Below are 27,536 nucleotides of genomic sequence, written 5' to 3'. Positions count from 1 at the left end.
CCCAGTGATTTAGAAACAAAATATTACATCCTGTATTTCATTACTAGCTTCTTTATCTATTAACCATCACAAACTCATCAGACAAATGGGCATGATATCAGCAATCACAATGTTGTAGCAGTAAATTTAAGATAATTTGGTGTTGGTTGATAGTTGAAGGTATTCTCTGTATTAGATTTGTAACAAAGAACCTTTTCTAAGCAGAAATTTTGAGCAATTTCTTATTTTAAACAGATACGTTGTGTTCAAATCTAGGGGAAGGCAGAGCCATTATAAAAAGAGAAGCAGGACTTTTATGATGAAAATGAGAAAGACAAGAGTGCAAGAACAATGACTATAAATAGAACTGTAGAACTACCCTAAGATCAAATTCCTGAATGTTTGAAGAATTAATTTACAAAATTGCATTTGGTAAGTAGATGACAATGTGACACGCTTCTAGTATGGAGCCATCTTTGGGTGGACACCCATTAAGAAGTGCTCTGCATACTTGTAAAGGATCAAGGGTGGATTTAAGAAATACCAGGACTGAAACCCAAGAGCCATGTTAACAAATCTCTCAGAAAAATATATTTGCTGTAAACCTTGACAGGCACCCGTAACCCTCACACACGCCACATCACAGCTCAGAACTCTGAAATCAAGTAACAGATTTATTGACAACTTGCAGTATTTAGAAGCCAGACATACTTGCAGTTTCTGCTCTTAAGTCACATATATCTAATTATTCCAAAATATTTGATGCACCTGTCTTCAACATTCATAATGGAAATACGCTGTTTTCCTTTGTGGCCATAGCCTGATACAAACATCAATTATATTGTTGATGGAAAACATTAAAATATACCAGGTTGTACAGCATACATAAGCAGCAGGATGTTCTGTTTCTGTGCACACTGCAGACTGATAGTAAAAGGAATTATTTTTTCAATTTAAGTCTTGCAGGAAATTGTAGCAACCATAAAACAACTGCTTGTTGAATAGTAGCTTATGCTGCTAAGATCACTTTTAATTCGAAATACAAATAGATGCAAAAGTAGCTGTAACAAAAAAAGGAAAAACTTAAGGGAAAGGCTTTTTAAAAAAACGATGAAAATCGTTATTCATCTGCTTGAGCAAATAATTTTTAATACCTGGATTCCTTTCCCTCACCACATAAAATTTTTATCTAGACATATAAATGCTGTTCTTGCAGTTTTAAAAGGGCAGCATAATGGCAATACTTTGTCTTTCACCTTTTCAAAATATTGCAGAAGACACACAGGTCCTCAGATTCTGCCTTTAGTGCACAGGAATCAGTGACACTAAAGTAACTAGTAGGAGGATACCTGAAGTTTATTAAAAACCTGTGTTAGGCAACCAACTAAAATCTAGGATATTTAGCTACTCTAAACCCTAATCTGGATGTTCATTTAGAGTTCTTTATATAACAGATTTAAAAGTCATTAATTTAATTTTAAAAGTTTCATGATTTGAAAAAGAATTTTGTCTTGACTTGCACATGTACCCAAGGCTTCCATAAAATCTTCACTTGATGCTGGCACTTCTCATTTAAACTGTAAAGGCTAATTTCAGAATGTAAAAATCTGTTCTTGATAAAGCTGTTACTACCACCATATATTCATTATATTCATTATATATTAATTTACTTCATTATATAATTTCCTATTTTGGGAGAATGCTGAATGTTTCTATGGTTTTAAGATTTGGTAGATTTGTACAAAACCATTACTTATTCCACTCAGTATTTGCCAAGCTTTGATCTCCTGATATTGGAAACTTTGTCACAGCAATTCTATATTTTTAACTGGATATTTTATCTTTGAAGGAGAAAAACCCCACCTGATCTCAGGTGTAAGCAGCTAAAAAAAATTCCTGGTGTTAGACAAGAGCAGAGTAGTATAAACTGAGGTATGACAGAAGAAATCTCACTTCTTTGAAGTCAGGGGAAGCTTGACTGTAAACAGGCATCAATACTTCATCAAACTAAAATATGGAGAACATCCAGCAACATGAAAAATACCCTTCATGGAGTTTTTTTCCTCATCGTGGCACCAGTATTAAAGCTGCAGTTATAATGCCTCTAAAATACAACAGCGACACATGCTATTTTACTATTTGTTTTGCTCAAAATGGAAAAAATGTTCTAAATCCAGAGCATCTGGTTTTGTTTAGTAGCATTCTGATTGGAATGCTGACTAAATATAACTTTCTACCATTTTCTTCAGAATAAACACAAGTAGAACCACATCTCTTAATTTTACAAGGGAGAATAACAGTTCTCTGAGAAAGAAATACTTCCAATTTCAGTAGTGAAGGCAGAGGAGGTGGTCACACTCACCCCAACCACCCGTCCTTTGCCTGCATGCTCAGGTCAGTGGCTCTCAACTGCAACTGATTTCTTCGGAATGAAGCGGTAATACAAGTATTCATCCCGAAATTCAAATTCATTGGTTATGTGCTGGACGACGCCTCCTTTCAGCAGTCTGTCCCCATACACCACAGCTTCTCCACGGTCAGAGGCAAGGCCAACTTGCATGAGCCAGTTCACCAGGTCACAGCCATAGAAGATGCCAGTGGAGATCTTTGCACCACACCTGTATGTCAAAGGAAGGATTCACCCACATGTTCTGTAAATCTGGTATCACCACTGCTCGATGGGGAAAGGCAAGGAAAAAATAGCAGGAAACAAGGAAAGACGTCACGATAGTTAAGAGCATGTTAGAAGAGAATTTGCAAGTTTTGTATATTAGGGACATGCCAATCTTCACTACCTTTTCCTACAGACATTTCAGTGAGAAGCAATATGGACATACCAAATTGTTTTAGGCTTCTAAATAAAATCCAAATTGCAAATAAAATTCAGTGAACATCAGCAGCATTTTTCCTAAAAACTCACACAATGCAGTTCTATTTCTTGGATACTTACTTCCCATGTACTTCTTACCATAATCCTTTCTGCAACAAAATACCTGACTGGAGAGCAATCTGTCCCCAGCAACAAGGATTCTGTTTGAATTTAATTATTTTTATAATTTCTGAACACTTTTAAACAGACACTAACTGCTTACACACATTGCAAACAAAGCCCATTTATAACTTGCATATCCTGTTAAATATTGACCACACATGCAGTATTAAGAATAACCAAAACCTTTACAACAAGACCATTTTTTAAAAATGTATTTATCAGGTAATGATGCTATAATTTGTGTAGTCTCAGCAGACATACCGTGCAAAAATTTACCTGCAGCAATGAATGTTTCTGGTTATCTAAAATGTGCTCTATGGTTATCTAAAATCTACTCTAACCCTAGTACAGGTTTCTAAAGGTGATTAAGAACTAAAAGACAGCATAAGCCAAAATTTTCTCTATTTTTTTTTAAGTTAAAAGCAGCAGTAACACAGAGCAAGCGTTAACCTCTATTAGGAGATGCAAAATGAAAATAAATTAAAATCCATGGTTACAACGTCTCAGTTATAGCACATTTAAATCAAAGAGAATAGGATCAAGTTAGAAGAATATTTAAAATGAGAAGATAAATGCATTGTTTTAACTCACAAGGAGAAATAAGACTTGAACCAAGTTATGCACAAACATAATGCTACAACAATAAAGCAACAAATGTCATAATTTTGTGTATTCTCAGGTGGATAGAATTAATAAAAACCACAAAGTACAACTAAACGAATAGCCCAAAGCCCAAGAAACCACAATAGCAGGACAGGCATGGGAAAAACAGCTGTAAAACCTGTTCTATTTCACAAGAGACATTTTCTAATACATCTTTCTTATGGAACATTACTGACTTCTGAAGAGACTGAAAAAAATCGTGATGCTGACTAAAACAGTTTTGCAATATTGGTTCTGGAGTACCTGACCATTAAAAGACCACCCCACCCTGCCAAGCTAGTTCTACTTAAAAGCTACATGACGAGAATAGTCAGTGTCCTGTTAGAACAATTAATGTTTCCATTTCATATATTTAATCAAAGGCAGAATCTTTATCTTGTTCCTGCTGCTTCTGCCCGCATTTCTCTTCTTATCCACCTACACATATCTGAAGGCATAATCCTTGATTTAGGCAATATAATTTGCTTCTGAAATCTTTACTGGTCTCCAAAATTGAAGTTAAGGCCTCATTAGAGGTATGAGTAAAATAAATGGTAGAAACTGAGAAGCTGTCCAAGTCCTAAACCCATTATGATCTTTCACATTGAGTGGCCTCTGAGTAAATCCAAAAATCAGTTGCAACAGTTTTGCCTCCTATAAAAGCTACACACTAGCAAACATTTGGTTACTAACACAGACAGTGTCTTACTCTACAAACAAAACAAAGGGTCTCAACGCATTACTACAGGTATTATTGTATACACTTTTTTTAGAAAGATTTTATCCTCTGGACTCCAGTTAAATGTAAAACCTGGAGAAATCCCTTAATGATATAAAACTTTTTATAATTTATTTAAAACCTAAGTGAGATAATATGATAACTTGCACCTCAGTGTTTCAGTGTGAGGCTAGAAGCATTTCTCTGTTAGTTAAATTTTTAATCCTAACCTTGAAGTTTGAATAATTATACCACAACAGGGATCACCCACGAAATTAACTGCATTTCATTATTTTCAAAAGGTGAGCTATGTGCTTTGTAACAGGTTATATGTGCAGGGAAGAACCTTACCTTCTGCCTTTGACAATACTTTTGACACAGTGATCTCTGTGATAACGAACAAACTGTTGACAGGTCATCCTGATTTCCTCAGGTACAGAGGCATCTGTATGCCCTGCTGCTTCTCTTCCACCCCAGAAAAACTCAAGTCTAGGGAAAAAAAAAAAGAAAAAGAAAAATTCAAGACAGCAAATCAAGTAGGGGCATTTTTTTGGAAACTGCAAATAATAGAATGGACCTCCCAGGAAGCTTATCACAACCTCTTTTTGTGCCCAATACTTTACATATAATCTTCCTAATATATTTGTATGGCTTTTGAACACAGAGGTGTTATTCTAGGCTTGGGCAAAAGTAAAGTCAGAGAGTAGCTGGGAGCCAGCTCTAGCTGCTGGATTCACACAGCAGCCAGGTAGCTCAAAGGTAAAGGCAGCTTTGTAAAACTCACTCCTCCATTGTGGAAGGGCCTATCCACACAAAGTACTGGCATGGGGTTATGAACACAGGGCTTTAAAACAGGGATGATAGATACAGATGCTGAATCAGAATGTAAGTTTTAGTTTATCAGCTGAAATGATTTCTGAAGATCCATCATTTGGCAAAAATTTCACCTCTAGGAAGCCTGCAGGACTTATGTCTTTGAAAGTGTCATTAGGATGGCAGAAATACCTCTCACACAGTGAACTGTAATTACGTCTCTACAAGTGGGAGAGAAAAAGAAATTTGGAAGATTAAATAGGAAATAGAGTACTATAGCACTGAAAACTCCACACCCTTCAAAAATTATTAATAATAATTAATTTTATAGGTGTAAGTGTAAAGATTCTACTTACCTTCGCTTGAATGGCAGAATGATTAAATGCTTATCTAAGCCAAAAATACCAAAGCAAATGAAGCCCTGGAGAAAAAAAATATAGAAAGAGTGACATTAAGCAAAAGCTTTGGTTTCTATAGAACAGAGATTAAAAATGCAATGCCAAATACATTTCGTGCATAAATAGAAAGTTTCCCTCTTCTCTAAATAGAATTCAAAATGCATTTTGCTTCTGCTATGATTTTTCATTTTGACCTTAAAAAGACATATCAATATCTAACAGTCCATCATATAAAACCTTCAAAAAATAGTTCAGTAAAACTAACGCTGTAACATGCCACTTGACACTTTGGGATAACTGGTAACCTTACATACTCAGGTATTAAAACTGTCTTTATTAATGCCAAGGAAAGAACAGACTTACAGCAATTTGAGTGTTAGAATGCTCTCAATTCATTTCTCTGTGCAGCTTTTATATAAAACTGTCATTACTTGATACTACAGTGCATCTTGTAGGCACACGTGCCATGGATGTGTAAAATGTGCCTTTAGTGTGTGTATTAACACTGCCTGGCTTTCACCTTCACGGGTCACAAAGCTGCCTTGTGTCAGGTGCACTGAAACAGGCCATGTGCAGCCAGAACCAGCATCCATCTTCAGCTCTTTGCTGTGGTGCTGTCACTGAAACCAGAGATAATCATCTAAACCTTACAGAGAAAGCATCCATGGAGCTGCCTCACAACTGATGTAACTCCACAGATGAGACACCAGTGAAGCTTTGGTACAAATAAGGCTAAATTCCTACTCAGTTTATGAGCATTTGGCATTCGGTTGTCATTTGCATTTTTGAAAGTGTTCACGGTCATAGAAGAATTGCATTATCTGCTGCAACACCCACCAACAAGGTCGTTTTCAGAACAAACATTGGTAAGTACCTGACCAAAATTAAACACAGCACAGAAGAACTGCAGTTCCACATACAGCCTTCCAGGCTCTTGATTGAACAGCCACCACAAGCAACTAGAGAGATTCTGTAAAGAAAATAGAAAAACAACAAAACTCACAAACATAACCTGACTGTTAAAAATCAAAAGCTTTCTTCTCTTCACATGCTAATAATTCTTGCACAATGTTCATGGTCTCTATTTAACAAATTATTCAGATAAAGACAAATAAGAGGTAATAAACACCTTAAAACATTATCTCAGTTAGGCTTAATAGCTTGGTAGGAGGGGGAACCTTGGCTGTTTTAAACATAATACTGCAAAACACAGCAGTGTAAGAGGTTCTGCCTCTTTACATGTTTATGTAAGGAACTTGGCTTAAGCATACTTAGGTTTTCAACATAACACAGACAATATTAGCCCAGACAGATTTGCAGTGTTTGTCTTCAGGCTGCTTAGCTGAGACCGGTGCTTTCTACATATTTCTTGCAAAGTTAAGATTATGTTAAGCTGAAGCACATACTACTTCAGCTATTTGAGATGCCAGACAGAAGGAGGAAACCTCCAAAATTAACTCATTTGGGTGTAAAAGCTAATTCTTTAAAGTAACAGATCTTATTTCATAGTATCGACGTAATCATTCAGATACAGCTAAAATATAGGCTAACATAAAATAGATGTACAAAATATACTAGCATGGAATACTTGATACAGGAAATTTGAAAGGGAAATATTTCATTTTGTAACTTAACAGAACTTGAAAAGCAACAGCAGTAGCTATTAACCCACATTCTTGTGCTGCACTGTCCTGCTTTGTTGTGCCACAGTATTTTCCATTTCAAATAAAATTGCTTCCCCCAACTGTCATGCACAAGAAACTCAACTTTGAGCATTAGATTCAGAGAGCAGTTTCTCACCTTTGTCACAGTTAAAAATTGAAATTATATCCCCAATGCATTACTTTCTGTTATTTCACACTTGCACACAGGAGCAACCACCAACACATCTTGGAGTCAGTAATGATGAGTGGTAACACTAACTTAGCAACATTGCTCCAAACACCACTAAAAACAACAAAATCGCATTTTTCCATTTGAAATAATCTTAAGATTAGTCTTAATACCTCAGAGAAATCCAAGTTCCAATATAAGCCTCATCAGATGGAACAATTTTTGTAGTCTCCTTCAGAAGTAGAATTCAGTTTATATTTTTAATTGATAATTGGAAGAATTTCAAGAAGAGGGAAGAACTCTTGAGAAAACTGGGAAGAGGGGCAGTAGTGATGAATGATATGATATAATTTCACTTTTTTCCCCCCTTAGGGTTCCCCAGTATCTTGCTCACTATCATCCATTTTAACTTGCGTTTAATTTATGATGTGGCACAGAAAAATTAATTTTATGACATCCCTCTTCCAGTAAGGAACTAAAATACAGCCTCTATTTTACTTAATTGTTACTTAAGCAACTGGAAGATTTTGACTGGATTGTCTACATAGCTTTCCTACAAACCATTCTACCTCAATGAGTTAACATGGGGAGAAAAAAATATTTACAGCAAATAGGCCAACAATAAGAAGTAAGCACAGCAGCACATGTCTGGCCAGCTGTTTGTCTCCAGTCTGTAGAAGCTGCTCTTCCTGAGCCAACACACACGTCTGAGCACTGCAGTGATTCACACACTGATCCACTGAAAAACAAATCAGAAATTTTTCCTTAGGCTTCTATCTAGAGAGCTCCATGAACAAACTTGCTAATGTAACTTGCTGAGTCAAATTACCTTGTAAGTATCTCTACTGAAGTGACACGCACAAAATTTAATATTGCTTTTGACAACAACCTGCTCAGACATCTACTCTCAAATGAAACAGTTAAAGTTTACATGTGCTTCTAAAACGAAAAAGGTTTTTGCAACAGTTTTTTTTTCAAAGATTTAATTCAAACTGAATTGTGTGGTTAACATTGAGAAAACACTATTAGAAATAAAAAAAATAACGAAATAATAATGAATAATGAAAATTATTTCTCTGGGAAGTTTTTAAATTTTAAATTTATTTCTGAAAATAGTCAAATATACTGTCAGCTCTACTGCTTTTACTCTGCATCTCAGTCTTGCTGAGCTCTGCATCAGACAGGCAGACAACCATATTTATTTTAGGTCTGTGACTATATCTTTAACACTGTATATCAGAACACAATCACAATTCTGTCAATGAAAAGAGCCAAACACAAAGAATGGATGCTTGTCTTCCAGTTACAAAGCTCTAAGAAATTCTGAGTATCTTCCTCTAGATGGCAGTGAAAAACTTTCTGGCAAGATCATACCTAAGAATTTGCACCAGATAACTCAGAGCAGTTCAGTGAGAGAGTAGAAGAATTAGTAATTATTGCAGCCAAAGTTACAAAAGTGTATGCATTACAATTTGCTTTTACTGATTTATAGTTTTGAAGTGTTCACTCGGGAGGTCGAAATCATTTCCACTCAACCATAAGGTATTTCCTATCTTATCTTTTAGGATAAGAAAATTAAATTTGCCTTCCTCTATTCTTGAAGACATTCTTATGGTGCTTGTCTGAATTACTTAATAGATTAAATAGTTGGCAATATGCAGAAAGGGAGAATTTTGTGAAACGAGATATAACTGAAGTATGCTTCAGTGTGAAATATTTAGATTTATTGAAAATTATGCTGCATGCAAACAAAGCATAAGGATATGAACTTCTTGCTAAGAACGCATAAAAACAAGGAAAAAGAGCCAAGTCGTACTGGGAGCCAGCTGTGATTACTGACAGTGATGTACAGTGAGAATGCACTGGGCATGCAGTTTTCAGACAGGTGTTGAACAGACAGCTCAATCCACTTTTTTCTATTTTAGTGACTCCTAAGGCCCTCTTAGTCGATTTTTTCCATCCATCTTCTCTAGACATACATAGCACGCAGCAGCATGGATATTTAATCTAATTTGCAGTAAGCACTTGCTCCTCTAGATCTCATTTAGTGTTCAAAACCTGTGCCTGATTACAAAGGCTTTTTTAAAAGATGCAAGATGTGAATATGAGAATGTAAAAAAGTAGCTTATGTTAAAAGCTCAATGCAAAGTAGGGTTATGCATTCAACTTCCTAGCATCCAAACAAGACAATGATGGAGAGGTGAAGTCTGAATGCTCAGAACACATAAAAGTAGCTTTGTGCTAAAAAAAGTGACATCCTAAACAATTGTCCACCTTGAGCACTGAAAGACTACAAACAACTATCAGCAGAAGAGAACATCTATAATGTTGCCTAATAATTAAACTTAATACAAAATGTCAGTTATCCAGGTGGAGTTGAGAGAACAACAGTTTCTTTGTGAGAATAACACAAAGATGTTAAGGAAGAGCCTGTAGCATTAAAACAAGGAGATAGTACTGCTTTACCTGTCTCAATGGGAGGAACTTTGCTTTCAACAGCATTTGGCACTGCTTTGCTGTCTTTAGCACAGGATAATTCACCACTTGTTGTTTGACAAGAACAGCAACCTATTAAGTATATACAGTAATAGGACAGTTAGCTTCCTTCACTACCATAATTTATTTTCTAAGTGTAACAATATATTCTATGCAGCTTTAACTATTATGCTCAAAAATAACCCAAAAGGAAAAGAAAGACTTAATGTTTTTTCAATTTGTTGAGAGGGTAATGGGTCACAATACCAACAGGTCACTAATAATAATAGTTTAACATAACACTACCACCAGTGAAGCAAAGTAGTTTCAGTTATAGGCAAAAAACCAGGAGGTGATCAAAAAGGCTACATACAAAAGAGAACTAGAAATACATTGAGTGTTTCTGTTGGCACTTAATTCATTCTCAGAGAGACAATTTAGTGTGTAAACAATCTAAAATGCCTAATGGGCTGCACTTACCACATCCTTATCAAGGTATCACTACTTACATAGAAATCATCCACAGGCTTTTCTTCTTGTCCACTTACACAACTCTTACTACGGTAACAATCAAACTTTTCTTAGAAACACAAACCTAAATACTTGGGCAGTTATATTTAGATTTTCTTCTACCCTAGTCTAACACCTGAAGCTGTAAACCGTCCTTCCCAGGTCAGAATTACACTTGGAATATTAGTTTATAGTACCCTAAGCCAATTACTCTTTATACAAATCTACTTTATCTACCTCTTTCTGCAGATGTCTTTGCAGAAGATTCTGGAGAAGACTGTGCAGAAGATTCTGGAGAAGACTGTGCCGAAGATTCTGGAGAAGACTGAGTCACAGTGGCTGAAATGTGATTCTGCCCACTCCCTTCCACTTCAACCTCCTCCACTGAGCTGCGTGGTGAGTATGGGTTCAACACCCCATAGCTGGACCCTTGCCTACTTCTGTTCATGCACATCAGTGAGACACCTGACATCAGTATACTGATGAACAGTATCACTGCTGTGGTAATTATCTGTTAAGAAAACAAAGAAAATGCACTAAAATATAGGAAAACAGTTGCATATGTCTTTCTTTCTAACTTTCCTAAATACACTTACAAATGCATCTGAACAAGACTATGTTTTCTGTATTTACTGCTCTTGTACCTCATGGCACTGAAAGAGACTAATTTTCCTTGCCTGAGTAACTCAGCTTGTTTGTTTGTTTTTCTAAGTGTGGACCCCTGCTTCCCATGCAATCCAAAAACATCCCCTCATTTTCCTCCCCCTTCCTCTCAGGATCACCAGTATTCTGGGTTGAGTTCTGCTCAGGTACCTTTTAATTCCAAAGAGGAATGTGCTCTAATTTACATGCTCTAGCCAATGGGGAGCACCCTATTAATTAGTCTTTCCTTCAAATCATCTGCCACTGATACCCAGAATCCACTCTGAGGCTATTTAGTACTTGTGAAAGTGCCACATGAACAATCCTGAGTGACTCATGGACTCTCTATCCATAAGAATGAGAGAGAAAAGCATGACAAATACCTATGCTAGTACACTTCATATCCTCTGATAAGAGGAACTATTTACTGGTAAAAATGGTAGTTCAGGGTCTTTCAACCTATGCTCGTGCTGGGAAGCCTACCATAGTGCAAGCAGTTACTGCTACACAGGTGATGTATATCCTATCTATTACAGGCCAAAAGCCATTAATTAGATATGGGTAATAACAATTTTAGATAACTATCATGCTAGAATACAAATTAGTCACCTGGAAAAGGGCTCTGCAACTCATTACCACTCCTAAGTTTTCTCTTTGAGAAGCCTACTCCCTTTTTTTCTTAGTCATAGCTGCCTAAACATGAAGGTCCTTCTCCAAACAAATGTTCCTGGTAGTTCATTACAGAAATACATTTTTGTATCAATCGATCATCATTTAACAAAGATAGTTCTATTATAGTAGCCTGTACTTTGACTGAAAGCTGCTTGCACATGTAGCATGGCAGAAGTCTGAAGTGATGAGGATGTTCATACCTGATGTTTTCCATAGAAAAAGGCAGAGTCAATACTAGTGTTGTTACGTTCACCAACAATTAGTAAGATTCCTATCAGAACTGTTGGGACTCTGAAAGAACAAAATAGGAAGTAATATAACATAACATATTTAGCATGCTCCCACTAATTCAGCAGGGAAGCATTTGAATTAACTTACCCCCATCCAGCTATGATGATGAACCCAACAGGAATCTTTACTGTTTCTCTCTTCTTCAACAGAAACAAAGAAAAAGATAGAAAACCTAAAAAAAAACCAAAATCAGAAGAAAAGCCTTGTTTATTATTAAAAAGGGAACTGGTAAGTACAGAGCTTGGAAATTCTATGATGTGACCTGCTCAATAACTTACGATATTCTTCTCAGACCTTTAAATAGGCCAAAATCATTTGTCTGATTGTATTCTGAGAAAGTAAATCAGTAAATTAGAACTAGAACTAGAATTAGAGCTACCCATTGCCTAAAAAGTCATGTTAATAGTGAAACACTGAAAAAATTCCAGGACATTTTACATTAAATATTCACTTCTAAATGTTAAGAAAGGTGCACAAGATTAAAAAAGTTGTCATAAGAACATGTAAGATTCAAGTAACTAATTTCTTTAGATATTAACAGCAGTTTTCTATCCCAACACTCTCTCGTAATCAAGAAATAGTGCTGTATAAAGTTATAATGTTTCTTTTAAAACTGACTAGTCCTTTGTAAAGTCAGGGATAAATTTAACTAAAAAGTTTTGCATATTTTTATGTATATAACTCTATGGGAGTATCTTCTGGAACCACCTATCCTACTCACACCTCAGCAGCTCACAACATTCTTATGTGGAAGGAAAGCTAGTATTTGTGTTAGGCCCCGTCAATCATGAGCTAGGTACTTCAGCTAAACAAATATAACTCACTCCAGAAAAACACCACAGGAATTAAACCCATAGATTCTGGACAAAAATATCTTGAATACCCAAAGTCTCTTTTTTAAAAATCATGTATGTAAGGCTCTCCAAGCTTCTTGAAGCATCTTTCAATTCTTTCTATTTAAATTCCTGCGTTAATCTTACGCACACATGTTGTTTTTAGAAATCACAGTTTCCAGGGGAATGAGGTTTTAAAGCTACTTGGGTATTTCCCTTCATTCTGTATTTTCTACTTTTCGATGCACCAGATTTTTAGATCTAGTTAATGCTGAATAATTAAAATCTTAAACTCTGCATTAATTAAAAATCATCATTAAGTCTTTGACTAGCTGAAAGGCAACCCACCATATTCATTTTCTATTTTCTATATTTTCTATAACATATTCTATTTGTAGTTGCTTCTGCCTTGAGAGTAGGCTCTTGTCTCTTGTCACACACCAGCCAGGCTGCAGTATCCAGCAAAGGCAAGCCACACCTGCCCAGGTAGAAGCTTCCAGCAGCAGCAGCAGTGCCTAACACTAAACCTACCTCAGCAGAACTTACAGGTATCCCCATTTGTAGAACTACAAACACGTGAAAGGAACAAGTACTCCGAAGAATATAATAACATTATTTCAGGACATGAATCTTTCATTACAGTACCTGGGCTCTGCCTAGAAAAATCATACCTGTCCATAGGTAGGTGCTATAAAGTGAGCTGTAGAGGAATATAAATACGAGGATCTGTATGGTGATGTCTTTCTCTTTAACAGTAAAATTCCATGCCACCATTCCAATGCAAGCAATAAACTGGAAAGAAAAGATACCATCATTTAAACTGGAAAAGCAGAATGGCAAGAAAAACTGAACAGCAAGACATATACCTGCAGTAAACTTTAAACTCCACCCCCAGATGCACTGGAGGGTGATTTTATGAACAGAATACTCCATTTAGCAGTGAAGCACTACCACAGTAAATTCAGTATTACAGTTGTGTCACTAGACTATGCTACCTTATTTTCAGGAGGGTTTTTTTCCACAAAGTATAGAGCTCATATAAACTAGGAGTAAAGCAAATCAGGTAAACCCCCCAACTTTATATACCTTATAGTAAGTAAATGGTGATGTCTTTGGCAAGCACAAACCATTTACCTGAAATGATTTGCACGTGAAACAGAGGTATTTGTTCAGCCAAGAATTACACATCAGTTGTCACCCAGTGATATCGCATATATGATAACTTTAGCACTGAAAGAATCTGAAAAGATAGGCTGAAGTATTATGGAAACAGCAACACAATAGTTCAATTTTTGTTTTTTTTTTTAAGTTGAAAGCTAGCTTTTTTGTTACAGAACAGAAGCACCTGCAGTTCTCATACATGACATTTTTCAAATGTGACTCCATGGTCAGAGCTCAGAGAGTTTACTATCTATAGAGATATTTTTAAAAATATACTTCAGAAAGCACTACCACACAGATGTATTACAAGCACAGGCTGTTCCAGTTGTGCAGTTGACTTCAAGGGAATAAAGAGCATGTACTCTGCAGTTCTCTCAGATTAAATAACAATTAAAATTAATCCAGAGCCACTTGGCTTTGCCTTCCCTAGCCACCAGCCATGTATTCTCACACACTCTTGCACATCCTTGCACCAGCACTTGCACCTGCTGATCCCTCGGCAAGAGCTTCAGGGGCATAAACCAGTACAGGGATTATTTTTCTATTCAGCTCCTTGAATTGGGTCACAATAGAGTCAAACACAGGCAGCTGCTGCTGCTCCTGGTATTGCCAGCTTCAGATGGGTATAAATTGAAATAGAAGTGCACTCAACAGCATTGGGCACATGAAAACACTTCAGAAGCCACTCTCCATTCTGACAGTTTATAGTTCTGTTTAGGAATCACAGTGCCCACATTAACTATCATTTTCTTCAAGGGTGTATTTCAAGGCACAGAAATTGTTTACACAAATCACACATTAGATTCACCTGCCCTCCACAGCTGGCTACCTCACTGTAGAAACCAAACATACAAAATTTTTTAGAAGTACTTAAACCCTAAAACTCACACAACAGCATTCTCCCCACTACTGACCTGAGCAACAAGCAGATTCGTTGTAATCATATGAGGAAGCTGTTTGTATTTCTTACTCAGAACAACAACAGTAAGAGACCAGGTCTGTAACATACAAGAAGAAAAATAATTTAGGAATAAAACAAAACCCAAAAGAACAAGATGAGTATTCTGGCAGATAGAAGTGAAATTAAATATACAACAGATCTTGACAACATGACCGCTACAGTATGCTGCCAGCCTCTGTGCCTCAGCAGCTGTAGTCAGAAAAAGCAATACATCTTTGTGTTCTCATGTTGGTGAAGTATTTCCAGGAAAGACCAAGAACTTGCCTGGAGCACACAGAAGCCTGTTAGCTCCTCAGGACACAAATGACCACAGTTTAGCCTGGTAATTTAGAATTTTAAATCCACACCAACCCCCTCTGAATCTCCCAAAATGATCTGACAGCAAGAGGTAGCATTTACTTCTGGCTTCCCTTCAGGCAAAGTTTCAAGACAACAGGACTTCAGTGAGACAACTTCAGAAAACTCTAACTCCTTCCAACATGGATGTTTTTATTTTAAAAAAACAAATAAAATAATCAAACTGGCTAAACTTTCTATAAAACCAAAACAAAATTCACGTTGGACTTCTGGATTACCAACTCAGTTTTTAAGAGAAGAATTTCTAGTAAAGGAATTTGATAAACATAATTTTTTCAGGTTAAATTATTTCATTAATGTTTATTAAGACTTCATTAAACAAATATGCACTGACATTTCTGGAGCTGAAGTTTGTACACAGCTCTCATTACTGTGACATCCAAACACTTCACTCGGCTTGATGTAACTAGTCTCTGCGGTATAAGCCGGTACTTTAATTCCCTCACACCCTGTTATTATAAAAAGAAAACAAACCTAACAAAAAGCCTCTCAAGCTCTTCACTAAATGCTCTAATTCAGTCACTCATCTTTTTCTACAGTGCAGCTTTCCAGCAGACCCACTGCTTAATCAAGATTTTTAACTCCTTCCTCATCCTTCTGCATGAGGATCTGATGAGGAAACACAACTCTCACGGTGACTCAATTTGCTGCTGACGCACTCAGCTGCCCTGACCACGCGGGCCTTTGTGTCTCACCCAGCAGCACCCACCAGAGAGATGAGGCTGACGATGCTGATGTCAAAGCTGACGTTCTGGAGTGCAGCTGCCAGTGGGTTGGGGTCCATGGATGGGATGGTCAGCAGCCATGCAGAAACATACATTATGGGGGCAGACACAAAGGTGCTTATCACCATGCCTGAGGTAATCTGCCAAGAGTCAAACAGTAACAACAACGGAGTTAGTCACATCTCAAGCTAAATAATCTGCTTTCAGGAATAAAGCCACTGGCAAAATTAGACCTTTGAATTAAACATACCCACGCCTTTAACAAACAATGAGTTATTTCCACAACACATTATTTAGAATTTCAGCCAGAAAGGATCTGGTTTAAACACACAGCTAAACTGAAAAATTTAACAAGCTACTGAAATACCAGGAGTAGAGAGTTTCCTACTGCAGATTTCTACAGAGCTTTATCATGTGTGTCAAATATACTAATGACTGCAGTCTAGGGATGAATTTACACTGTCACTATTTGCTTTTGGATATAAATATTCACACCATAAATAACTAAAAAATCACATGTAGCTATGCAAATATTAATATGCATCAATTCATGAGAAGAAGCCATATGTATTTACAAGTGATTTCTAGTTTGGCTTCTCATTGTCCACTTTCTAGAATTTGCACAATGATCGAAGTGTAAGTTGTTACCCATACTAGAGACTCTGCTTTAAAGAGCTTTTCTAAGTTTCTAAGTAGGGCATAAAATTCTATCTTGCAAGATTTACTTTTATTATCCTTTTTTCTTAAAAAAACTAAATACTTCTAAACAATTACAAAATAGAAAGCATTAAAAACAATGAAAATCAACAAAAATGTGTTAATGTCACTTCAAGTCGTAGAAACAATTCTAAAATTTCATTTTAAGTTGAAAAGATAATTGGTACCCATTACTATAGACATATTAAAAAAAAGTAAAATGCTTTCTTATCACAAGATGTAACTGAAGGGCAACACAACTGAATCAGTTAAAGCTTAAGATCTTTCATAAATTTTCAGCTTTAAACTGACACTATTCTTACTTTCTGAAGTCAGTAATATAATTTCCTTTTTCCCCTACAAAAACAACTCAAAGATAGGTCTTTGAAAAAAAACATAACCCCAAAAAACAACGCAGTTTTTTATATCTAACAAGTTTTGTTATCCCAGCTCTTTCTACTAGAGTCACAAATTAAAAAAAAAAAGAACGAGGACTATCAAGACACTTAAGACATCAGGAAAGATCCTGAGAGTACAAGTAATTCTAAGATATCTATACTACAGAAAAGCAAATTCTTCAAACCCACTTATTTATTTATTTCATCAACAAAGTTAAGCTAAAGTTAGGACATATCTGGAAAAGTTTAACTACATACAATTCCTACTTCCATATTAAATTGACTTGCAAATATTGCGACACCAGGTGCTGCTGGAAAAACTCCATAAAGAAATGCATAGTTTGACAAACTGGTGTGATTGACCACGCTGTCACTCTTGTCCAAGAGCTCCACCATCTCTCTGCAGAGAAACGGCATCATGAGCCTGAAAGAGAGGGGAAAAAAGTAATTGAAAAAATATTATTCAACCTATAACAAGACCCTTCTTTACCCAGAAAATTAATAAAAGGGAAATTTAAGGCTTGTTTGAATACTATTTATGAAAAGTAAAATACTGACATCACTTTGAATGATTTCTTTTATTGTTATCAAAATATTTACCAGCTGCTTAATATTCTTACGTCACAAATTACATTAAAATAAAAAAGAAAAACATGACAACAAACTCGAGTATGGAAAGCAGCTTCCCTGATTGTGCAGACACATTCTTTGTACAAACTTCAAATTTAAAGTGGCAAAACATTAAAAACCCTCTCATTTTTCAACTGTCACAGTAATAGCAGCTACAAGCAGTCAGCAGCTCTGAAACTCAGTCCACCTTTTTGCAAGCTGTCTGAAATATAATAGGGGCTCAAGCTTAAGTATCCCATGCCAAAGGTTTTGGCTAGCAAAGTGCCAGCATCAAGGCTATTTCAGCAATAGCCCAGATCTCACACACACTCAGTGTAAGCTTTACAGTAAAGCAAAGTGGTAACATTAAAAACCAATGTTTTTCACGTTTTTTTCATTACAAAATTTGTCATTAAGCTGGTTTACAGACTAGGTCTTTAACTTTGCTGATTAGTTATGCTTAATACTCAAACGCACCTTCAAACTTGACAATATAAACTTAAAACCCAAACATTCTATTATGTTAATTGTAGTTATGTAGGAAATCTAATAGTTAATGTTAAATAAATAAATAAATATTCCCTGAGATATATTCAAGGGAAGATGATGATGGTGTAAGTTCTAAACAGAACTTGGCATTTATTCATGCTTAAAAGTCAAGCATAAAGTGACCATTTTTACACTCTTCCAATATAGCAGTTTCAAAGACTTACAGATAAAGCGAGGAAAACCAACTAATTTGGAGATGCATTGTTTAAGCCAAATAACATACACATACTAATCAAATATACTTAAACTCACTACTGTCTAACTACTTATTCATTAAATTTTAATTTAAGCTACTATTTCTCCAAATACACAATTCACAACAGATGGCCTGCAGGCAGTCCATGAAGGTACAGCACCCATGATTTTCTTTCTCTGCAGAGCCTGACAACAGGTTTTTAGTCTACTAAATTTCCTTTAAAAATTAACAGTTGTATTCTATCAAAGAATTTGGGATGCACTCACTCAAAATACTGGAAGTGAAATGTACTATCATTATAATGCTTTTGAGAGAAAAGCCATCTGACCAGGGTATTCAGAGCTCAAAACATCTAGAGAACAAAATTAAAAATACATAAATTGAACTTACAGTTTAGCTGTGATGAGAAGGATCAGTGCAACAAACATACCCTTTGTCAGTTTTTTTGTTTGTCCCACCATAGTCAGTCCAAGGTAAAAAAGTGCAGAGCCAGAAAATGAACTGCCCAGTCCATCAAGGAAGTTTTCAAGGTATTCAGGAATTTTCTGGCCAAGAATAAAGTTTGAGGCAATTCCTATGAAGACCATGAATACAATTGGGTTCTGCAAAACTCGAAGGAGTGCTAGGCCCACTATTTTGATTTTGCTCTGTGACACAGTGCGATTATTCCTCCACTTCTGGATTTCACAGAAGATAAACCCCAAGGGGTTTAGCATCATAAGAGATATTGGAGCCACTAGGTAAATGTATTGGAGATACTCTGGGTAAGTGGTTTGATATAAAGCTTCAACTAGAAGACAGGAAATGAAGAGTTATGAGTCATAACATTTCAGCAGAAAAATACATTGAAATATTGAAATTTAATTTTGCTCTCTAAAAACTAAAGAAAATTATTTCAGTTTCCTCCAGAAGGAACTGAAGGAATCCATTTAATTAACAATCAATATAAGATAACACAGGAAGAGAAGTATGTCTAATCATATTAGGCCACAGTTATCTAAAGAAGACATTAAGGACCAGATTAACTATCAAATACTATTTAACCATCCTACAATCAGTCAACATTTACAGGAAAAAAAAAAGAAAACATTTTAACAATTCTTTATTTTCTTTGAGTCATCCCAAATGCTGGAAAAATTTTGGCTTTATTTCTGACTTGCTTTTCCTCCCCACAAACATGACAGTTGTGGAGGATTAAATGCACCTTTGCAGGATACAAGTTGCTTCCCATCTTAAGGGAGTCTCACTTGTCTGGAATTTAATCAGTTTTCAATGGATAAGTGAGGTGTGATCTTTCAACATTGATTCAACAAAGGAACAACCAGAAAAAAAGAGTTTATCACATAACTATTGGCTCATTCTCTGGGACTACTTAGGACAAGAGTTACTGCTGCAGTTACGGTCCTTCAAGGAACTCTAAATCACGAGGCTTTGTTTTCATTACTACTACATATCTGAGCCAAAGTAGAATTGCTTCTTATTTCAAGTTTATTTCAAGTCTTTTTAAAGTACTTATCTGAAGTACTCAAGGCACTTCAAAAATAATGAAAATACTTCGGAAACATATACAAGATTCAGTGCTAATATGAATTAGAAAAACACCCGATGCTTTAAAAGTAGAATGTTTTTGCCTGACTTATAATTGTTATATTTAATAATTTTATTGTTATTAGTAATCATCAATAACATACTATAGGTATTAATAGCATGTCAATTATAATATAGGAACATATAGTTAATTGTATCATCATAATTATTATATATACTATGTATTAGATATATACTACGCATACAATTCATAATTATTGATAACAACATTATTAACCTTTTCTGAAAAAGCTTTTCCTCATGACTACATTTTTCAAAATCCAAAAGAGTTTTACCTTTGTATTATTTAAGCCTCTGGAATGACAGGAACTTCCAAGTGCTAAATCAGTGCTCACTTTGAACAGTCTCCTCTTTAGACCAAATAAACTGACATTCTAACTAGCTGATTTCCTACATATATCAAAAAAGCCACTAAAGGTGTTTTTACGTTTACAGGCTATTATTAAAGTACATGTACAAGAACTACCTGTACTAAAATCCTAAATGGACTGCTGAACAAAAGTACCAAGTGTGGAGTTAGTTACTGCATTTAACAAGCCAGTTTTAAGCACTAAATACATCCTGGTAATCAAAACCACTTTAAACATGCTGGACACTTTTTATGTAAATAGGTTTTTCCCTAAAACTTGAGACCAGTGTTTTCTGTTGCTTTATATAAAATGCCCATGTCACTCAAACACAACTCCACACGTCACGTGTAAGTAATGTCTGAGTGAAAAATTCTAAAAATCTTTACTTTCTGGTAAAGTGAAGCTGCATACTTAAGGCAATAAATTAAAGTCTGCAAGTAATTTAAATCATGTATGATGTCAGAATGCATTTTACTAGGTACAAAAAGTGGAATTAGATCACCAAGTCAGTGGGTGAAAAAAAAATAAGAAATCACTCTTATGGAATTGTTAAGGTAGTATAAATAATCCACAACTTCTATCACTGATGAAAAGTTTTCTTTTTATTTAAATCATGGTATCTGCTTGCTGATCATAACAAAAACCGAAATCAAAGATATTTTAATATTTTTAAAACCAATGTTCCAGCTGCTCAAAAGTACATATAAATCACATGCTAGCTGTCCATGCTTAATACAATGAGCATGAGTAAAGTCACAGTGACTGTCACCCACACAAGACCTCTGCTACACCTGTGCTTTAACACACAGCTCTAGAGAATACTTGAATCTGTTTGGCAGAGTTGTATCATTATTACCCAGTAATAAAAAAACCCCCAAAGCTTTCTATCATAATAATTCTGTCTGCATCAGGAGTGTGCTACCAAACCTCTCTGCTGGTTGGTTCTTTTTCACTCCAACATCACTTTTTAATCTAGAACTGTCATAACCATGATAATAGAAAAACAACTTTAAGCTTCAAAAATTTGACCTGCATTTTCATTTCCCTATGTGCAAATCTTTTCAAATGGCAAAAATAGCATAGTAAAGAAATAATAAATAATAATAGTAATGCATTAAAGAAATTATGTGGGATGAAGGCTCAGGAATGATTAAGAGTTCAAACTGCCTTTTTAAATAGCATTGGTCTAGTGCACAATTTGTCAATACTGATTTCTTTTATTTACCAATTTCTACTGCTACAGCATTTAAAATACTTTTTCTCATTAAAAGTTCAGGTTTTGTTCAAAACACTGCCTCTGTCACATGAAAAACATCAAGGCATTCTTTGTTGACCAGTCCTGCAAACACTTCAGAGAAGCTTGGGTAATATTTTACTAATAGTAAAAAGTTTGCACAGGTGGCAGCATGAACTAAATACCAGCGAAAGTTTGGGGATGGGAGAAAGGAAAGGACAAGAGGAAATAAACCTCAAGAACCTACAATGTTTTTGTTGCAGTAATTATTCCAGTAAAGCTCTAAATGGTGTAGATTTTGGCAAGATCATACATACAAAAAATATAAATCATATCTTATAATCATGAAGTACCTGAAGACATATGCAGTCTTAGAAGAAAGTACAAGTAGAAAGCATGTTTAAACCAGGATACAATGGACATACATTCAGAGACCCCCAAAATACACATATTAAAAAAAACCAGAAACTCTAATTGGCATCTAAAATGCATCCCAACAAACAAAGACATAATCCTCACAGCCCCATTTGTGGCATACTTTTGATTTCTTTCAAGAGGAATAAATCTCAGGAGATGCAACTGAGGGAAACACAGTATTTTCATCTAAAAAAAAATTATGCAATTACATTTGTCTAAAGTTTATATATATCAAGCAAATTTGAAGAGAATAAGAAAAAGATTGCTACCCTAGAATAAGCAGAAGGATACTGTTAACTCCTAAAGTAATCTAAAATGTGGATCTACTTCTTACGTATAATCTGGAATTGCATATTTGACCTTTCATTTGCAACTGTATTTTCAATTATGTAATCAAACACCTTGCTTTTTGTATTGCTAGAACCAACTTGCTCTCTTTCAGTTTTAACCTTTCCTAGATGATGAGTAGTCTCAAAGAGAATTTGAGAGGCACTTCATAAATTATTTCAATTGCATGGAACTTCAATTCAAAAGTCAATTTCAAATTATGGAAATATAAAAGCAAACAGTGACAATTAATTTTAAAGAAGAAAACATACTTACCTATTGGATATCCCAGTGCAAAGTCATTGCTTTGTGTAGCAAAAATGGGGAACAAACCTGCTTTGCTAAATCGGTTCTCAGGACTAGCTACTAACAATGTTAAAATACAGACTAAAAAAAACACAGCAGCTTTGGCAACTAAAACACTGTACAGGAAGGACCAATTCACATTAGAAAAGTTAAGTACCACCATGTTTTTGAACAGTAAAGCCGGGAGTGCAAAACGAGACACAAAATTTCCCAGTCCTTTGGCCTGAGTTGATGTGATAATGTTGGCTCTTCCAGCTATGTAGCCACAAAGAATTATTCCAAAGCATTCCAACAGGGCTGGGAAAAGCCTGCTTATTGACATAGAAGGAGTACCACCAGTGGTATTGAGTTCAGCTTGTCCAGGCAAAGAAAGAGACATATTAGCTGAAGAGGAGAGGTTCTGTGCAGTGAAGTCTGAATAGCTATCCATTTCCTCTGACCACCTCTTCCAAAAGAAGAGTGTGAAATGATCTCATCTGTAAAAGGAACAAAAGTACATTTATTAACTGTATTCCTTTAAGTACAAGCTTATGCCCTTTTAAATTATTACAGAATAGACAACAGGAATAGCACATAACAATACATGAACTGAGCACCAGGAAAGGAAGATAAATTTGATGAAGAATCAAAGCTTCTCCACTCTGGTACAAAAACATTTAGGAAGGTCCTCTCCACCTTCCAGAAAGATTCAGAGTTTAAATCATCGTATCACCCTTGAAGTTTGTACCTTGCTTTGTGCAACTTTGACCTCTCCCAACATTTCAATATCATGTGCTAATGATACACTTTTCAGTTAGCAAAGAATCCACATATGACACAGCAGTGAGTGATCTCATTCATTGCACTAGAGTCTACCCATATTTCTACATACAATTCTTTAGGTCTGTAGCAGTGAAATTTAAGCATGAAGTATTTATATACAATAGAAATATTTGCTGACCCCCTTTCCTCATTTGTTAGCAGCGATTCCCTTTGAAAGGGCTGATTACAACACTGCAGCCTCTCTATATGCAAGCAGACATGTAAAGTCTGCAAATCAGATGAAGAGAGTGGACATCAAACACAAATATTCATTGGTCAATAGCAAGGTCCTGCCAGAAACAGATATGGCTTTGGCAATATAGCTCCGAGACCTGTCCAGTCCACCAGCTAACCGCACATAAAATTCTGACATGACTAAATCCTGAAGTACTCTGGTTAGCAAGTCAAGATGATTTACCCCACTTTGTAGGGATAAAAACTAAGGCAAAGGTGAACTGATTTCCCCTAAGCTATTTAAAGTATCACTGGTGAAGTCAAGATGCCAAGTCCCAAACAATGCTTTGTACAGCACAATCTGCAAATTAACAACCGGTTTAGGAATCTTCCCAGCTTCTTTATATCCTACCCACAAGGAACACAGAACACAACAGCCAGGCAAATAAGCAAGCAAACCAAGTCAGCCCAAAGGTGAGGTCGTGCAAGGTCTATTTCACATCCTGGCATGCAGCATATACATGTTCACAAGCATCATCTCTTTGACTAATGACTTTTATTTATGCCTAAGGCTTTTCGTAAGCACTTCCATGATGCTGTTGTAATTCATCTGGACTGAGCTGCTGCATCTTCCAAATCTGTCCAATAGCCTTGGCTATCCCTTCTCCCAAGGAAAATGAGTTTCACTCCAAGTAGGGTTTATTTTAAAGGCTGTACTTTTCTTATATTACAGATGATACATTAGCTTAGATGTATTTGTACCAGGAGTTCAAAGTATTATTTGCTACACAACAATGGGCAAAACTCGCAATAAACGAAGCAAACAACAAACCATTTCTTCTACTAGAAGAACTTAAGGATGTTTTTGGAATTTGCAAAATGTCCCAAAGAGGATTAGAGATAGATTTCCAACATGGAATTCTTGAAAGAAACCAGCCACATTCTACACTAGCTGCCAGGTAAAAAGCAGGTTTTCAGCACAGCCCCATGTTAAATTCTTCAAGCTTACAGCACTACATAGAGGTAAAGCTCCCAGCAGTGCAACGTGTTCAACCTACTCACTGCTCTCTCAAGGGTTTTTTTTCAGCAATAAGATACAGGTGAAACTTTTTTAACCAAATGCAATATTTGATCTGTAGTCGAAGTGTTTTCCAGCTGTATCTATCCCTAAATTCTAGCATTCCTTCTCCTGTGCCTTCCTATCCAAGGCTAATGACAACGCTCTCTTTCTGTATTAAAATCATTATTTCTCCTCACAAAACTGCTAAAAAAGACAGAAGTGCCCTTGTTCCCATTTCATAATTTAGGACTTAAACAAATATGACTGACTGTTACGTTGTATCAGTTGATAGAACACACTAAATCCCGTATCTTCGTCACTAAATCATAACTGACATGGATACACACCCACACATCCCAAACCATCTTTTGTAAGAGAGAGATGGATGGATGGATAGATAGATATAGATAGATTCCTGCAGCCTTCCTTCAGCTTCACTACAAGGGACCCTGGCAAGTCATACAGGACAAATTTTTGCTAAACCACAAGAGTTTCGAAGAGAAAACTCCATCACAGTAAAAGCTGCTGCTGGCACTCCTCAGAGGGCTTGGAGAGTGAATCATCTCTTCAGCTTGAGAGACATCCACATCCCAAACCCTTCATACTCAACACAGAGTATCTATTGCCAAGCAGTGTTTTCCAGAAAGGCAAGCTTTTATATTCCGCTTAACACAGTGAGTACATCTCAGCACTTTTTACTATAAAGGATACAGACATTTATATAATTGTTGTGAGATTATGTAATGACTAATCACAGATTTAATATACAGCCTTGTTACATTTCAAGCTTATGTCAAACTAGCATCTCACAAGAATGAAATTAATTTTCAATTCACAATTCTTAATGAAATCAAAGATAATGATCTCATGCAAATCCAAACCCTGATATATTCTACATTGAAATCAGTTTGTTCTTTATAGTAGATGTAGCAAACTAACCAGACAAATGACACTAAAATAAGGAAATATAATACAGTTGCAAGGGAAACCCCTTAGCTTTGACTCCATAAAACAAAGGATTTGTAGTTATCCTTCATGAATTGAATCCTTGAGAACTCCACAGCTGCGTTTTTGGGAACTGCAGGCCAATACTGACACAATTTTTAGGAATAACGCTGCCTTATTGGCTGTCAACTGTGCCAAGCATAGCTGCTTGCAGCCAGACTGTAAGCCTGCACGAGAGGAAGCCTTGTATAAAGACCACCAATAGACACACAGCAAGTAGCAAGTGCAGTTTAAACTTCCCATAAAACATTTCTCTTGTAGGTTGTCAATATTTGTAAAGTCTTAAAATTCACCAGACCAGAAACTCAGTTCTCCAGCAGCTGTGAGTTAAGCAATGTCAGGTTCCTCTCCGAGTACAGAAATAGAGAAATTGTCTCCTTCATCAAAGGAAGGCAAAAATCCCTTTCATCTTCTTTTTCTAATGAAAGTCAAAGGACAGCATCAGTGAATAAAAGAGATAATTTCATAATAGAATTATATATATATATTTGATAGATAATTGTATATCTATCTCCCCACTGGTCTTTAATTGATAATCACGCTCAGGATAATACAGTGACACTGGCAAGACCGTGCACATTGTTCATAAATTATATCCCACAACATGACCTACTTTAATGCAATGCAGAAACTCTCCTACTTTAATGTAAAGATGACACATTATTTTACTCGGGGAGATTAAAATGGAGTTGAGGTAGGAGGAGTTACCACTTGTGGCAGCTCTATTACCCCATCCTCAGCTAAGATAAGCATGCACTATATGCATTTGCATGTAAAAATTAGTGAAGTAAGTCAAAGAGGAAGCAACTTTAGAGAGATACAATGATAAAAGTAAGTGGGAAAAAGTGATTCTTGCAGTTCCTATTCTTGCTAGTTAATAGCAATTTTTACTTTTCTCTTTATTGGGCTAAGAAAACAGAGAGAGAACACTATTGCAACAGCACAAGAAATGGGCCACCTATATCTGCAGACCTAGACAATGCCACAAGAAACATCACACACCTTATGTGTCTCTGAGCAGTTGCTTTTCAAGATCACATTTCCTTTGTCATCCTTCTCCCACGATGCCATCCCAAGAAAGCCCCTGGCTGTGCGGCAGCTGAAGAAGCCGCATGCACTGGACACTGGGGAAACTGAGGCCTGCCCTGAGCACATGACTGGCACAGCTCACACAGCAACACTTCAAGCTCCACAAAACTTTGGCAGTGCAGGAGATCAGACGAGACCAAATGAAGCAACAGTTGCCAGAGGCACCGAATGACAACTCGCAAAATGAACGAAAAACATACCTCCCCTTAATTTTAACTTAGGCTGATCTTTGGGCTTGTCAACAAATACATACATACTTCTGAAGCAGACAGCAAAACATTTTTCAAAGGTAGGTAACATTTTCTTCCCAGCACCCCTTAAAAAGCGCTTCACTTGCACCACTTGCCAAGTTGGGATGTAAAATCCTTTGACTTGCGGCCACAAAGCTACAACAAAACCAACGCCTCTCGCCTGCCCCTTCCCAGCCCATCACTGCTCTCCTTCCCATGGTCATCCCAGTTACGAGAACGCAACATTTTCAGTCAAAGATAAAAAGCCAGCAGCACTGCCCTGTGTGACAGCTGCCTCACTAGAAAATTACGCCAGAAGCTGGGGAAAGGAGCGGGCAGCTTACCTACTTAGCCTTCGGCAGGCGCCTCCGCACAGGGGTGCGCGGAGAGGGCTTGTGCTCTGCCAAACTGAGAACCCCTTCAAGGCCGAGGCCGCCGGTACCGAGGCCAGGGAGGGGAGGTCTGGCCCGCCCCGGCCCGCCCCG

General features: G+C 36.4%; 1 protein-coding gene across 2 annotated transcripts; it reads right to left on the bottom strand.

Annotated features, from left to right (window-relative positions):
• Positions 1-640: 640 nt before the first annotated feature.
• GPR155 (G protein-coupled receptor 155) lies at positions 641-27,534 on the bottom strand. Of its 2 annotated transcripts, none has more exons than XM_014880221.2 (16): positions 27,396-27,534; positions 22,663-23,168; positions 18,841-19,240; positions 17,355-17,520; positions 15,987-16,142; positions 14,874-14,957; positions 13,470-13,590; positions 12,053-12,137; positions 11,875-11,965; positions 10,598-10,871; positions 9,842-9,943; positions 7,981-8,114; positions 6,417-6,512; positions 5,501-5,565; positions 4,683-4,820; positions 641-2,597 (listed from the first exon to the last, which is right to left on the bottom strand). In XM_014880221.2, the coding sequence occupies exons 2-16, from the start codon at positions 23,120-23,122 to the stop codon at positions 2,375-2,377; spliced, it is 2,595 nt and encodes an 864-aa protein (XP_014735707.1). In that variant the 5' UTR covers positions 23,123-23,168; positions 27,396-27,534; the 3' UTR covers positions 641-2,374. The 2 variants fall into 2 exon arrangements, with proteins under 2 accessions (XP_014735707.1, XP_088024148.1); XM_088168022.1 differs by having other exon boundaries at positions 2,512-2,650.
• Between the last annotated feature and the right edge of the window lie 2 nt (positions 27,535-27,536).

Source organism: Sturnus vulgaris, chromosome 7 (genome assembly GCF_052056855.1).
Source record: "Sturnus vulgaris isolate bStuVul1 chromosome 7, bStuVul1.hap1, whole genome shotgun sequence".
Lineage (NCBI taxonomy): Eukaryota > Metazoa > Chordata > Aves > Passeriformes > Sturnidae > Sturnus > Sturnus vulgaris.
The sequence above is the reverse complement of the archived record's forward strand: the minus strand, read 5'-3'. Positions and strand labels throughout refer to the sequence as shown.